This window comes from Apium graveolens, chromosome 7 (assembly GCF_009905375.1).
Source record: "Apium graveolens cultivar Ventura chromosome 7, ASM990537v1, whole genome shotgun sequence".
Lineage (NCBI taxonomy): Eukaryota > Viridiplantae > Streptophyta > Magnoliopsida > Apiales > Apiaceae > Apium > Apium graveolens.
In genome coordinates, this window is record NC_133653.1 from 85,959,228 (window position 1) to 85,974,639 (window position 15,412).

The following is a 15,412-nucleotide window of genomic DNA, read 5'->3' on the forward strand; positions in this document are numbered from 1 at the left end:
ACATCAAGTGCTTCAATTTAGGAGGGACCTTAAGGTTCTATAGCCTTCCCCACACTCTATGACCCACCTCAGTACTCTGCATAGTCTTACCTTCTTGTATTAAGACGTAAGCTAACTTTACTGAATAGAATCCAAGTTTTTCTTTCTTCCAGTATCGAGAGTCGACATCATTGTTGCTCAACGGAATAGATAAAATGAGATTAACATTGTGTGCCTCAAACATATCATGTATAAGGTCTACATCCCATTCTCTCTCCCATGTTACCATTAAAGACGACACCGGTTTATTCATTAGAGATGTATTATCACTTAGGACACAAGGGTTATCTGTGTTCAGAAGCCATGGATTAGCCGTTAGGTTTATAGATGCACCAAACTCAACCTTACAAATGGTACCCTGTTTCAGAAAATCCTGGGCTGCTAGTAAACTTCTTCAAATGAAACTAGGGCTACTTCCCATAGTAGCTGCAAGAAATGAAGATTTAGGATAATACCTAGATTTGAAACTTTGGCTACCAAGCTTTTTGGATTACACATGAATTGCCACCCTTGCTAACCTAATAGAGTGATATTAAAATCACGCGTGTGCTTGAAACCCAGTCCACCTCTTAATTTTGGTACACACAATATATCCCAACACATCCAATGTATCCCTATGTCCTTCGAGGATTTACGCCACCAAAATCGGCACATTATGCTTTCCATTTCCCTACATAATTCGAGAGTAAGAAGGAAAACATTCATGGCATAATTAGGTATAGATTGGGCTATTGACTTTATAAGGATGTCCCTTCCTGTCTTCCTGAGAAATTTACCATCCCAACTTCGTACTCGGTCTTGGATCCTTTCCTTCAAATACCCCAGCATGAATGTTTTATTCCTCCCAATTATATAGGCAAACCAAGATAATAGCTGTTATTGTATGCTTCTCAAAACCTCAATACTTCACCCACCTCTTGTTTGATCATTTCATCCATATTCCGGCTAAAAAATACACTTGACTTGTCCACATTTAATTTTTATCCTGAGGCTCTCTCGAAAACCGTTAACATGTGACTTATATGGGCTGCTTCCTCCTTATCAGCTTTACAATATATGTAACAGTCATCCACAAAAAAAATAAGGGAAATTTGAGAAGCCTCCCTAGCTACTTGAATGACCCTTAATAACCTTCTGCTTTTGTATTTCTTAATGAGTGAAGTAAACCCCTCTATACAGACAAGGAATAGGTAGGAAGATAAGGGATCACCTTGTCGAAGGCCTCGTGCCCAAACAATATTACCAAACTCCCTCCCTGCATAAGTGATTTGGTATTATGCAGATGTTACACACTTTATAATTAAGGAAACAACATTACCATCAAATCCCATATTACAAAGAACTGCCTTGAGATAACTCCATTCCACACGATTATAGGCTTTACTCATGTCTAATTTAAGTGCCATCCAACCCTTATTACCCGATGTCTTCCTCTTCATATAGTGCATCATATATGCAATCATTATATTATCCATAATCAAATGCCCGGGAATGAAAGCACTTTGTGTTTCTGAGATTAAAATATTCACCACACATGTGAATCTATTGGCGAGAACCTTAGATATAATTTTATAGGTCACATTGCATAAGGAAATCAGACGAAGATCTGCTATTCTGCTCGGGTGTTGTTTCTTAGGCATAGAGACAATATTCGTGTCCGTGAGCTGATCTAGAAGTACACCTGTGGTAAAGAACTCCTGAACTAACTTGATGATGTAATTACCTACAATGCTCCAATACTTTTGATAAAACCCTGGACTTAATCCATCTGGCCCCGGACTCTTGTCTGGATGCATATTAAACAGAGCTTTGTTGAATTCCATAATCTCAACTGGTCTCAACAAGTTCTCGTTGTCTTCTGCTGTGATAGTACTTGAAATGCAGTTTACGACTTCATCCCAGTCTATTTCAGTCACCTTAAACAAATTCTGAAAGTAGATTATCATCGTGTCTTGCAATCCTGATTCCCAGTCTACCTCTCTACCTTCATCATTCACCAAGCTTTTGATAAGATTTGTTATTTTCCGTGTTTTTGCTGCTGTGTGAAAGAACTTGCTATTTTGGTCGCCTTCTTTTAACCACAACTGTTTGGAGCGCTGTTTCCAAAAGACTTCTTATTGAGTCAAAATATTTGTCAGATTTATATTTTCCTCTTTATACCTCTTAACTGAGTAAGCATCTCTCCGACTTTTTAGTGTGCAGATAATTTTCTTATTTCAAGAAATTCTTTTCTTGAAGCTACTAGTGATTTCGTTCCCCCAAACTGCTAATTGAGTTGAACATTCTCTAATTTTGTCATTCAAGGGCTATTCTTTACGCCTCTCCCAAGATTCCTCTACAATTTTCTTACACGTAGGGTCGTGGAGCCACGCATTCTCAAATTTAAATCTCTAAACTACCACTGCCAGTTGTTGGATGTAAGGTTCCAGTAGAATAAGGGTGTGATCTGAAGTTGTCACCTCTAGGTTTGAGAGTTTTGCATTCTTAAAAACACCTAGCCAAGACCTCGATACCAAATCTCTATCCAATCAAATTTTAATCCAATTATGCGTGTCACATCCCCTTTCCTAGGTATATTGATACCCTTGCAACTCCATATCAACAAGGTTACAATCATCCATTACGTCTCGAAATCCATATATCAACCAATTTGGGTAACTTCTCCCTTTTTTTTCTGATTGACTCCAAATATTATTCATGTCTCCCATTATACACTAAGGAAAGTTGTTTGTGGATGCAATCTTCCGTAACAAATCCCATATACGACTCCGTTTTGATCTATCCGGCTCTCCATACGAGCCTGTGAATTAAAACTGCTGCCACCCATGGACTGTTATTACCATGTTTACGTGGTTCATGTTATAAGTACTCAGATTAGCCTCCTCTTTATTTCTCCATAGGAAGGCTAAATCTCCTCCTTACCCCTGACAGTCTATTGCCCCTGACAGTTAGACTGCATATATGTTGTCGAAACCTAAATCTTTTTTTGCTTTTTCAATTTTATCCTGCTTACATAATGTTACATAAGAAAATAAAGTTGAACGACGGCATTCCAAGAAGCAACTAATAAAGTTGGGCTTGTATTGGACGACTATTTCTTTTAGGAATTGAAAAGCCCACAGAGTCCCCAACTTAATATTGAGAGGCGGGTTCGGTCCCCGGTATCCGCCACAAACACCTTTTTTGACCCATCACTTTTATCCAAATCCATATTTATATTTTTCTCCTCGTCCGATTCTAGGCCCAATTCCGTGTTAAGCCCATCATGCTCCCATAACTCACTTCTGTTCTTCTTTTTTTTCCATTGTGGTGACTTCTTTATTATTTTTGAAAACGTTCCCTTCAACTGTTGCGTACTCATTTTTCGAATTTTCTGACATCCCGCCATTTACTAGATTTTGAGGGATCTCACCACCAGCTTTCTTTTCATCCGTACTTCTCTCCTGAAATTTAGAAGTAAATTTCTCACCCTAACTGGCACCTTCTCCGTCCTGACCAGATACGTCATCTTCCTCGTTCCTGGGCCACTTTGTTCGGATCAACTTAGTCTGGCGTCTAAATGGTGTTCTCATCTATAGGGTCTTACAATCTCATTCTCAGACATGTAAAAATTACGACTGTAAAATTTATCAGCGTGTCCCATCAAACCACATATGAAGCAAAAAGTTGGTACATTTTCGTACTTAAACGGAACCCATATCCATTCATTCTCCGATTTCCGAATTTTCATACGCCGCTTCAGAGCCTTGTTTATGTCTAATGTCATCCTAATTCTCATATACTTCCTTCACGGCCCCTTGAAATTGTTAGTACACGAGCTGAAATCACATTTTCATTTTAAAAAAATAGTTACGCACACCAGAATATATAATAACATTTTAATAATTAAACAATTTCTGAAAAAAGACTCATAACTTGAATATAAATAAATTTAAACCCCTGAGGTTTTGAAAAAATGTAGTGTAAATAGAAATTTCTCCCACACTCCATCTCTTACTGTTTAAGATTTTCTGATACGGGTTTATTAATCATAGTCATGCTTTGTAAGCTTGACTTTATTTGTTTTCTCTGAACCACGTTGTTATGTTCCGAAAGTCGTTTTAATTTGCAGTCGCTATATATCACATGGTTGTAATTGTCACTGTTAATATGACTTTAAAAAATTTGCTTCATGATCGAAATTAGTCCAATTGAGACAAATGAAACGTGTTTAACATATGTTGTCGTTGCACTCTATGTAAACACCTTTCATCAACAAACAAAAATTACTACTTAAGACAACTGATCAGATAAAAAAAAAAGCAGTTTCAAGCACTTCTCAAAATGTGTGTCACTGCTTTTGCTGTTCTTGTTGTATTCATGGTGGCGTTGGGGAGGTTTTGGCGCATCTTGACCTCACTTGGTGGCCACAAGCCACCACCAGGTCCCATGGGTTTACCACTTATTGGCAATCTCCATTTGTTAGGAAAACTTCCACACCGCACTCTCTACAAACTCTCCCAAAAATATGGTCCCATAATGTCCCTCCGCCTGGGCCTTATTCCTACAATTGTAGTCTCCTCTCCAGCTGCAGCCGAGCTCTTCCTCAAGACCCACGACTCCACTTTTGCTAACCGTCCCAGAGTACAGCTAGCCGTAGACCACTTTTACGGCTCCAAAACCATAGCATTTGCTGAGTTTGGTGCTTACTGGCGGAGCGTCAGAAAGTTTTGCTCCTTGGAACTTCTCAGCCCCACCAAGATCGACTCTATGGCGGGGCTAAGAAGGGAGGAGCTGGGGTTTCTCGTGGATTCGCTAAAAGAAGCTTCACACACGCGTCAGGTGGTGGATGTTAGCGGGAAGGTGGCTGGTCTGATGGAAGACATGACCATAAGAATGTTGTTAGGGAAGAGCAGGGATGCCAGATTTAACTTAAGGGAGGTACTGAAGGAGATGACAAAGAGTGCTGGAGAGTTCAATGTAGCCGATTTTATACCTTTTTTAACTGGACTTGATCTCCAGGTATACTAAAATTTCTGCTCTGCAAAATATAAAATGAATACATGATCTTCATATATTGGAACTATTAGAGAATTAGTAGTATCATTTTTACCTATATTCGTGTCAGGGAATTACTCGGAGGACCAAAGTTACTGGCAAGGAATTAGACAACATCTTGGAAATTATCATCGATGATCATGAACAAGAAGCTGCTGAAGGCTATGAAAAGCCTGATAAGGACTTTGTAGATGTCCTTCTATCTTTGAAAAGCAATCCTACAGGCACTCATGAGCAATTAGCGAAAAACATTGACAGATCAAACATCAAGGCTATTGTTTTGGACATAATTTTCGGATCTGTAGGAACCGCCCAAACTGCCATCGAATGGATCATGACAGAACTCATACGACACAAAAGGGTGATGAAACTAGTCCAAGAAGAAATCAGAAATGTCATGGTAAATTGCGAGTTTGTAGAAGAAACGCATTTATCAAAACTAGAATATTTACATATGGTAGTGAAGGAAAGCATGAGACTACATCCGGTGGTCCCGTTGTTAGTTCCTCATGAGTCCATGGAGGACATTGTGGTAGATGGATATTACATACAGAAGAAATCACGCATTATCATCAATAATTGGGGGCTCGGACGAGATCCTAAAATTTGGTCAGATAATGTGGAAGAATTCTTGCCGGAGAGATTTAGAGGTAGTGATATAGATCTTGGAGGACAAAATTTTCAACTGATACCATTTGGTTCAGGCAGGAGAGGTTGTCCAGGTATGTACTTGGGCCTAAGAAATGTTAAATTGGTGGTAGCTCAGTTGGTTCACAGTTTTGAGTGGGAGGTACCTTTTGGCATGTCACCTGATGCTTTAAATATGAAGGAAACATTTGGTTTGACGTCGCCCAGAGCAGAACATCTTCTAGCCATCCCCAAGATTCGCCAAATTTGAATTGTCATTCCTGGACAGTAGCAATGTAGCATGCAGCACTGTTGTTACGTCGACGACTAGTCGTCGACTAGTCGGCGACTAGTCGACAAGTCGACAGGTGGGAAAAAGTCGAGGCTCGACTTGTGAGTTTGAAGTTCATGGGCTTTACCCGGATCCGACCCGTATCCGACCCGGAACCCGGCCCGAAACCCGACCAAAAACCCGGTTTATTACTGACCCGACTTGGAAAAAAAAGGGTTTGTTGGAGTTTAACTTACGTTTTGTTTGTCTCAAACACAAAGAAAGAAAGGGCACAGCACGACTTAAATCCTCTCTCTTCTCCGGCGGCGGCTCGTCTCCATTTTCTCCGGTAAGTCTTTCTTCTCTTCGTCTCTTCTTCTCCAATCTTCTATCTCTTCTTCTCTGTGTTTCTGCTTCTTCCCTCTTCATCTTTTTAACTTCTTATCTCCATCTTTTTTAATTTTTTTTAACGTCGTGTGCGTATGTATATACTGTATATACATACAGGTATATATATTAAACTTTCTTTTTAAAAATTTAATATAATTTCTTTTTACTTTCTTTTAAAAAAAATTAAACTTTCTTTTTAAAATTTCAATTTTGATTTTTACTTTAATTATCAAAAATTGTTTTCATTATTTTCATTTTAATTTTGTTCACTGGTTTTTTCATTACTTTTATTTTTTTAATTATTCTTATTTCACATAATATTATTGTTATTCTTTCAAAATAATTTTAATATTTACTGTAAAAAACAAAGTCCCCTTATTTTTTAATTACATCTGAATTTTAATTTATCAATTTTTCAAAAGCAAGTTTTCAATTTTATTTATATTTCACAATCAAACAAACTGTGTGTACATTTACACATCGTCATCAAATTACAGTGGGTCTTTCTTCTTTAACTATTTCTTCTGTTGCAAAAAAAAGAGCAGAATCAAAAAATGATCTTCTGCTCCCACTCTGCTTAACTTCACTCTGCTTCACTTCACTCTGCTTCATTACAGTACACCCACTGCTTGCACCTGTATAACATTATAACATTAATTTCAACATGCTTTCTGCAGAAAAAAATGGATATCGAAACTGAAAGTACGCGGAGGGAATTGGCTAAAGATCCTAAAAGAAAAGCTAGTCGATCAAATGATCCCGGATGGAAGTATGCTTTTTATCCTATGCCGGAAGTTAACAAAGATGTTGTTAAGTGTATTCTTTGCGGGAATTCAAATCATGGGGGAATTAATCGGTTTAAACAACACTTGATTGGTGGTTATCCGGATATTGTTAAATGTCCCAAAACAACCAAAGATATTACAAAAGAAATAAACGACTTTGTTCAAAATAAGAAGAAGAGGAGTAAGAAAAATGTGCAGAATTTTGAAGAGGACAGCGACGATGATGATGTTCAGGAAATTCCATCAACCGCAGCATCAAATACCTTACCAAGTTCAAAATCTACTGCTGGAAGTAAAGGGAAGGCTGCTGCCCAGCCATCTAACTCCAAAAAGCCGCCGTTAGGGAGCAGCAAGTCAGTAGCTTCTATGTTAATGAAAATTGTTTCTGTCAAGGCCTTGACTATGTTGTTGTACTCTTATGTCCGATGGGTGGACCGATAGGCGAGGAAGAAGTCTCATAAACTTCCTTGCGAATAGTCCCGAAGGTACTTTCTTTTTGGGTTCGGTTAATGCTTCAAGTGAATCACATGATGCACAAATGTTGGCAAACTTGCTTGAAAGTAAGATAAAGGAAATTGGTGAGAAAAATGTTGTGCAAGTTGTGACGGACAATGGGGCGAACTACAAGCTAGCCGGTCAGATCTTGGAAATAAGGATGCCTACTTTATTTTGGACTCCATGTGCTGCACATTGTGTTGATTTGATGTTGGAGGACATTGGCAAAATTCCAGCATTTAAGAAGACAATCAACCAGGCAAGAAGATGCACTACATTTATCTATAGGCATGGGCGTGTTCTTGATGCTATGAGGGAGAAGACTAATGGGAGGGACCTAATCAGGACTGGAGCTACGAGGTTTGCCACTGCTTTTCTTACATTGGATAGTTTGCAAAAAAAACAGGAACCATTGCGTTTCTTGTTTTGTGGGTCGGATTGGACCATGTCAAAGTTATCAAAATCAGAAAATGGAAGGAAAGTTTGTGACACTGTTCTCTCGTCCGTCTTTTGGAGTAATGTTGGAGATTGTGTAGATGCATCATTGCCACTTCTTCAAGTGTTGCGCATTGCGGATGGTGATGAAAGGCCTGCTTTGGCTGAAATTGCAGCTGCTATTGATTATGCAAAAGCCGAAGTCAAGAAGAAATTTGGAGGTGGAAAAATGGCAATCAGGAACAAAGTGGTGAAAATCATTGATGATCGTTGGAATATTCAAATGGGAAAACCATTACATGGAGCTTCTTTGTTTCTTAATCCCGGGAGATACTTTGATCTTCTTGAAAACGATCCCGACTATGCCTCACGACTTAGAGAAGATTTCAACGATGTGCTTGAGAAGATGGTCAAGGATAGGGATACAAGGAACAAAATAAGTGATTATGCGGATGCCTACAAAAATACTCGGGAAGGCTTTACAAGGGAAATGGCAATTGAGCATTGAAAGTCAAAAAGTCCTCGTAAGTTCATTTCAAAACTTTGTAAATTTCATAAAAAAAAGAATGCTTATTTTGTGTTATTCTTGTTTATATATTAGTTGATTGGTGGGATGCATATGGAGGCCGTGCGATTGAGCTTCAAGCATTTGCTAGGCGTATTGTTGGTTTATGTGCATCATCTTCCGGTTGTGAACGTAATTGGAGTACATTTGAGTTTGTAAGTGCCTCGTCTTTTTTAAAGTGTTTATTACTTTATTGCCAATTTGCAACTATTTCTCCTATTGTTGGTCTAATTACATTTAATTAATTTAGATACATACAAAGAAGAGGAATAGGTTGGAACATCAACGTTTGAATGACTTGGTGTATGTCCAATACAACCGGAAGATTGATTCAAGATTCAAAAAGAGACGTGAGCTAGGAAGGAAATTTGATCCACTTGTATTTGAGGACTTGGAATGGGCTAATGAGTGGGTTGGCATTGAGGATAGGTTTTGGGAAGCGGTGGATATAGCTTCGGGTGCATCTGAATCACTTGAGGGACGTAATTTTCCGAGGAGAGCTAGAGGTGGTTCCACTCTAACCTATACTCGACGGAACACTAGTTCGACACAAGATCGGATTGATGAAGAAGATGAAGATGAAGATAATATTCCTTTCGATGATGAGGAAGTGGAAGATGATTATGGTGTCCCACCCGAGGAGAATACCCAAGGAGGAGATGGAGATGATTCTGAGATGGATGATTATGATGCATGATTGTGTTTGTTTAGTTGATTTGACTCTCTAGTTATGTTTTTATTTTATTAGAGATGTTTGACTTTGGATATTTGAACTTATTATCTATTAGTTTTTACTTCAACTATTATTTTGAAGTTTGTTTACTTATATTATATATTATAATTACTCTAAATAGGATATTGTCGACTATTTACGACTTTTTACGACTAGTCGGGCGACTTGTCGACTAGTCAATTCCACGGTACTCGGGCTCGACTTGTCGACTTAACAACCATGGCATGCAGCTCGGTTTGCTAGCTCACAATAATGTGGTATAGTACTGTTGTTCTCCCAAAACACAAAACAAGTGGAATGATAAGTATTGGAATGAAAATTAACTGTTGTAATGAAAGCACTAGCATAAAGTTACTACTACTTGATATTTATTTTTTGGAGGTATATATTTCATATTTATATGACTTTGATGATCAAAATGATACCTGTTAAGATTAATAAATGAATTGATATATCGTTTTCACTGTCAATTTAATATTTAACCTGCTTAGGATATTGTGTAGTAAATTTATTTTAAAAAAATGATACGTAAGGGCAGCTTGGCTATTATTTAAATATTATATTCTTTCACGATTGAATACGCAAAATAAGATTGGGTATAATCTTGAATTAAAATCTCTTTATAATATTTTAATAAAAAAGTGTCATTACAAATTAAGTATTCAAAATTTTGGCACTAAATCAGTAACTTACAAAATGATGAATCCGTATGGAGAAGTTGAAATCGAGTGATAACAGAATTTTGATATGATTTCGTCAAATAAAACATATAATAATACAAATTTAAAACCAACTAGTTTACATTACTTGATCTTATGATGTTTGAAGCTTTTTCCTTTTGGACTCGGCTTTGAAAGTTTGAAGCCTAGGCCTATATAAACATCCAGACGTCCAGTTCTCTGAGTCCCCATTCTCATAATATTCCAGATTACGCAACTCCTTTTCTTAGCATGGTGAAATCCTATTGTCCCGATACCCTTGTTTTGTTCTTCGTTGCCCTCATTATCATTAACCTCCTCCCGTCCACCTATGCCACAACAATCTGCCCATCAACTACATCATCATTCACGTGCCCAGCTATGGACCAAGAAGTCGACTCCATCGTAGACACTCTGCTCCGCCAAGGCAGTTTCAAAATCTGGGCTAAGCTGTTGAAGACCTCCAAGAATAAACTTGTCATCCCCTTAAGCGGAAGGGCCACCATGTTCGTTCCCACGGATGCTGCGCATCTCCATTATACCCCAGCCACGTACCCTTATTACATCCCCTACCATATAACTCCCAAACACCGTCTCTTTTTTTCTCATCTTTGCACCTTAAAACCCTTGTCTCTCCTCCCAACACTTATTCCTTCAAAAGCTATACTTATCACCAGCACTTTACCTTCAAGTTATAAGGTAGACAAAGCAATCATCACCCATCCAAACCTTTATCTTTCTCCTAATATCGCTGTTCACGGGATTAACCGTATCCTTGATTTACACACTCAGCGATCGAGTGTGCCTAATGTTCTTGGCGCCCAGACTTCTCACTCAGCAGCTTAGAGCCGTGAAAGTCAGTAGACGATAGAATTTTATTTGTTGTTTTCAGATCATTTGTACTTTGAATGTTATGTATTATAGCAATTGTATTTTTAAATTGTTTCCATGTTAGGGTAGCAATACTTTCCCTTGTATGTGTTTTATACTTCTCAGTTTAATTTGTCAGGGTGAATGTAATATTATTGATTGGTTCCACGCGATGATCACATTATAACTGCTTAACATGGTTAATGAATTTGATTTTGCTGTAGGATCTCTTCAATGCATGAAAAGAAGGTTTAGTAAGCTACAGACAACCACATATATAAAAAAGACAGATACAGCTCTATCTAAGACAGGTATTGTGACAATTAAACAGTTGTGGTCCTGGTGGAATATAATTTATGTTAAGAATGATAACGATGGTAAATTAAATTTATCGCTAAAAGATTTTCTAAGGACCTTCTTCAATTTGCTCTTGTCTATCATTGGCCTACTTTTGCGTTTGTAGCAAGAGATCAACGCAAAACACTAGACCTTGTTTCTCTTCCGTAATCCATTTCTGGAGCCCAAGATGCTCCAGGAGACGGTCTTTGCCCCTGGATTTCTATTTGTAGACTGCTTCATCACGAACTAATCTTCTCCGGTTGCCTTTTTAATCGGGTACGGTTCTAGCATAAAATCTGACACAGTTCTGTGGCCAGAACCATCCAAGTTTCCTGAAACCAACAACATAGTATCTACAGTTTCCACTCTGCTCATCAATAAACGCATATTCTCAGCATTTGCAAGATCTTCCAAATTACCTCAAACCTATCCTTCAGCTCTATTAGACACAATAAAGGAATCATTTGCTGTTGTTTTTCGCGTTGCACCTTTCTCATATCCCAAGTCCATCGTAGTGCTATTTCCGAAGTGTTCCACTTTGTTTCCACTAAGTGCTGAATCAACTTCCCTCGTCAAAAGATTCTGCAGAGCATCCCAAGCACTATTTTTTTCTCCATAAGCTCGAACCTTTTCTGAATCGCCATTAGGGAAATCAACCAATCCATGATCTGTACCTTTATTCTTATTTGCACGAGACTCGGGCTAGCCATGTTTCTTAAGAGATCCAACTGCATCCTGTAAGGCTGTACCTTCTGTTTAAGTTTCTGTTGGACTTGATGTTTCTAGGCTAGTAGGCTGCACAGCTCAATAAACAGCCACAATGTAATTCTACCACTTAGTTTGATTAAATCAACAAGCGCATTATCTTTTATTTGTCGACGTAAATTATGAGCTGCAACACAGTCATACTCCACAGTATGACTTATCTGTCATTTCTTTCGCTCGAGCCCACTCCACAGTCATACTAACAGCCCTGGACTGAATACCAAAAACAGATGTATTAACCCGTTTCCAGACCCATTCATTCATCCTGTGCCATAGATTCCAACACAACATAGCCACCATACCTTTCTGATCACCCGTACCATTTTTAAAAACTCTTTTAAGTACTTCCATAACTGATTCATCCGGCAATACTTGTCCCAGCTCTGTAAGCCTTACACTACTCCACACTTCCTTAGCTAAACTGCATCCAAATAAAATATGCAAATCATCTTCAACAGCTTGTTGACACCACATACACATCTGATGAATATTTACACATTTTTTTTTCAAAGCATCTGCTGTGGGTAAGACTCGACAACATGATCTCCATAGAAAATTTACAACCTTCCCTGGGAGGTTCAGTCCCCATAACCTTTTCCAGAACACTTTTTCTGAGCAAACTGCTTCCCCTATCAAACGTCTATAACAATCTTTAACTGAAAATTGTCCCTTACTATCAAAGCACCAATACCATGAATCCTGTTTAGCACAACTGGATATAGGAATCTGCCTAATTAACTCATAATCTCGGTCATTAAAGATATCCCTTATCACATCATCATCCCAGTTTCCCCCCTGCTCAGCAAATAAACTACTAACCTGGGCATCGTTTAAACTGTCTGGTATTTCAGAAGTTATACACCCATTTGTCTGACATGGCAACCAAGGCACCCGTCCTATCTTCGTGTTCTGACCCGTACCAATACGACGTCTACAACCTTGGCGAATTACTTCCTGCGTTTCCATTAAACTCCTCCAAACATAACTAGGGTTATTACCCAGTTTAGCCTCTAAGAAATTTGACCCAGCAAAATAACGAGCTCTCATAACCTTTGTCACTAGAGGATTCACCTCATTTACTATCCGCCACGCTTGTTTAGCCAACATCGCCACATTGAATTCCCGCAGTTTTTTGAATCCTAGACCACCATCTTCCTTTACAGAACAAAGTCGATCTCAAGACATCCACATTATCCCTCTACCCCTCTCCCCATTCCCCCACCAGAAGGCGTTCATCTTCTTCTCTAGTAAATTATATTAGCTACAAAAATTATATTAGAACTTGGTTTAAAACTGAGCTCTTGCCATCTTAATTTTCAACTAAATAATTTCACTGATTCTATAGAAAGTTCTTTGGGACTCTGAACTCAAACTTGGTTTCTCCGAAAATAACAATAAGCCGCATTTACACATTTTAAGCATTTTATGGTGAATCAATAAATGTTACAGTATTAAAATACTAAGCCACACAGAAACTGCATTACACATTTAAATATTAGAAATATAGCATACTAAAACTGCAACTCCTCTGGTAGTTCTGTTTTTTAAGAACTAGGTATAATTTACTAGACACAATTAATTTATTATCAGTTTAAGCAGTGATTCATAAGTCCATATCATGTTGCTTCACTGGTTATAATTCATCCTCTGCAATGAGAATGCCATTTAACAAGTAAACTACTTATCAAGTTGTCGTATTACTTCTTAAAGTGGAAAACACCCAAATATAGGATGTTTAAGAAAAAATCAGTTACCTTTGAATCTTTTTAGCAATTCAGGTAAAGTTGAATATGAATAAACTATCAAAAAGAAAAAAAAGAAAGAAAAAGAAAATGAATAAGCATGATCGACGTTCCAATGTATTCTAATATCATTTTTCAGTTGTGTTTTTTCATTTGCCAAAAACACGATTTTTATAATGTAGAGAAGCAACAGAATATCTGCATAACTAAAATACAATTAAGTTGTAACAAAACAAATTGATAGGCAGAATATCAAAGGCCATGTTAAGCAATGCAAAAGCAGATTGCCGATCGCTCGCTGTTAAATTATTACTATATATATTTGCATCTACATACTTTGGATCAGGGACAGCAGTTATGTTATCATTTTGTTTGGGATTTGGTTTGTAGGCTCATCATGATTCTGTATATCTATAATCATCTGAACTCCAACTCGTAAGACATTACTCTTCCAAATGAGCTAGTTCAACAAAAAGTAAAATGTAGAATGTTTTAGACCTCAATTTCTAGCTTAAATTACGGATAAAATTGTTGCTCTGAGTAAAACACTAAGCTGAATTGACTGAATAACATATAGAAGAAGATATGCCAGAAAAAGTATCTGATTAAATGATCGTCAATAAAACATATGCACAAACACAACTAAATAAGAACTACAAACCCTGTAACTATATATCTATAATAGAATTGTATAAGCTATCAGCGACCGTTATAACTCAATAAACCAAAGGTTGTCATAGCTCTAAAATTCTACACTAATTGTACTACTCATAAAGTAAATAATAAAAATAACGATATATAGCAAACAAATATTCAGCAGGTATGCAGTGTAGTAGAACTAGAAGGCATGACTACAAACTTTATTTATGTTTGATTTAGAATTTCACCGGTGCGGGGTAAATAATTATTATCATACTAGTGATCATCTATTTTTATTTGTAACTCTTTAATTTTAAACCATGTTATGCTAGACAATGGCGAGCCTGGACTAGTTGCTTATTCAATGAAGAATGGAGCTAACGGGAATTTAGAGGCTTGAGTTTCCAGGAAATTGGACGAGGATCAATAAGCAGCTGCACAAAGTCAACTATTTTATTAAAAAAATCTAAAAAAAATCTAATTTAACATGAACCAAGTTCTGGAAACAAAGATCAATAGCAACTTGAAAGCCTAATCTAAGTCAATTCAAATAAAAAATGTTAATCATGAAGGCTATTAAATTGCTAATATCAAGAACCGAAAGAAGAGACAGATTTATCAAAAACAAAACAAAAGTGACATCAGCTTCACTTACATATATTTGTTGGCTTTTTTTGTCAACCCATACAACCTCAAATTCCTCGTCATCCATGCCATTATCTTCAGTATCGCCATTTGGGATCTTATTTTTTCTTCACATTTCTAGTATGTGTCGGGTAGAACAATACATCAGCAGTAGGTTATCGCTTATGTTGTATCTTCTGCAAAAAAAATATTAGCAATATTCAGAGCACAAAAAAAAGAGTTTCAAACAGACCTTATTTTTTTACCAATGCTAGAATTTATAAAAAGAGTTTTTTTGGTTGCATTTGAGGTTGCATATAGTTGCAAAAACTCGTCAAATGTTGCATGCAGTTGATTT

At 37.4% G+C, this 15,412-nt stretch overlaps 2 protein-coding genes across 2 annotated transcripts; both read left to right on the forward strand.

The window, feature by feature from the left end:
• The first annotated feature begins 4,336 nt into the window (after nucleotides 1–4,336).
• Nucleotides 4,337–6,005, forward strand: LOC141670790 (cytochrome P450 CYP736A12-like). Its single transcript, XM_074476789.1, has 2 exons — nucleotides 4,337–5,040; nucleotides 5,147–6,005. The coding sequence occupies exons 1-2, from the start codon at nucleotides 4,363–4,365 to the stop codon at nucleotides 5,972–5,974; spliced, it is 1,506 nt and encodes a 501-aa protein (XP_074332890.1). The 5' UTR covers nucleotides 4,337–4,362; the 3' UTR covers nucleotides 5,975–6,005.
• A 1,557-nt stretch (nucleotides 6,006–7,562) lies between these two features.
• Nucleotides 7,563–9,578, forward strand: LOC141670859 (uncharacterized). The gene is made up of 3 exons (XM_074476896.1): nucleotides 7,563–8,603; nucleotides 8,681–8,799; nucleotides 8,895–9,578. The coding sequence occupies exon 1, from the start codon at nucleotides 7,568–7,570 to the stop codon at nucleotides 8,585–8,587; it is 1,020 nt and encodes a 339-aa protein (XP_074332997.1). The 5' UTR covers nucleotides 7,563–7,567; the 3' UTR covers nucleotides 8,588–8,603; nucleotides 8,681–8,799; nucleotides 8,895–9,578.
• The last annotated feature ends 5,834 nt before the right edge of the window (nucleotides 9,579–15,412 follow it).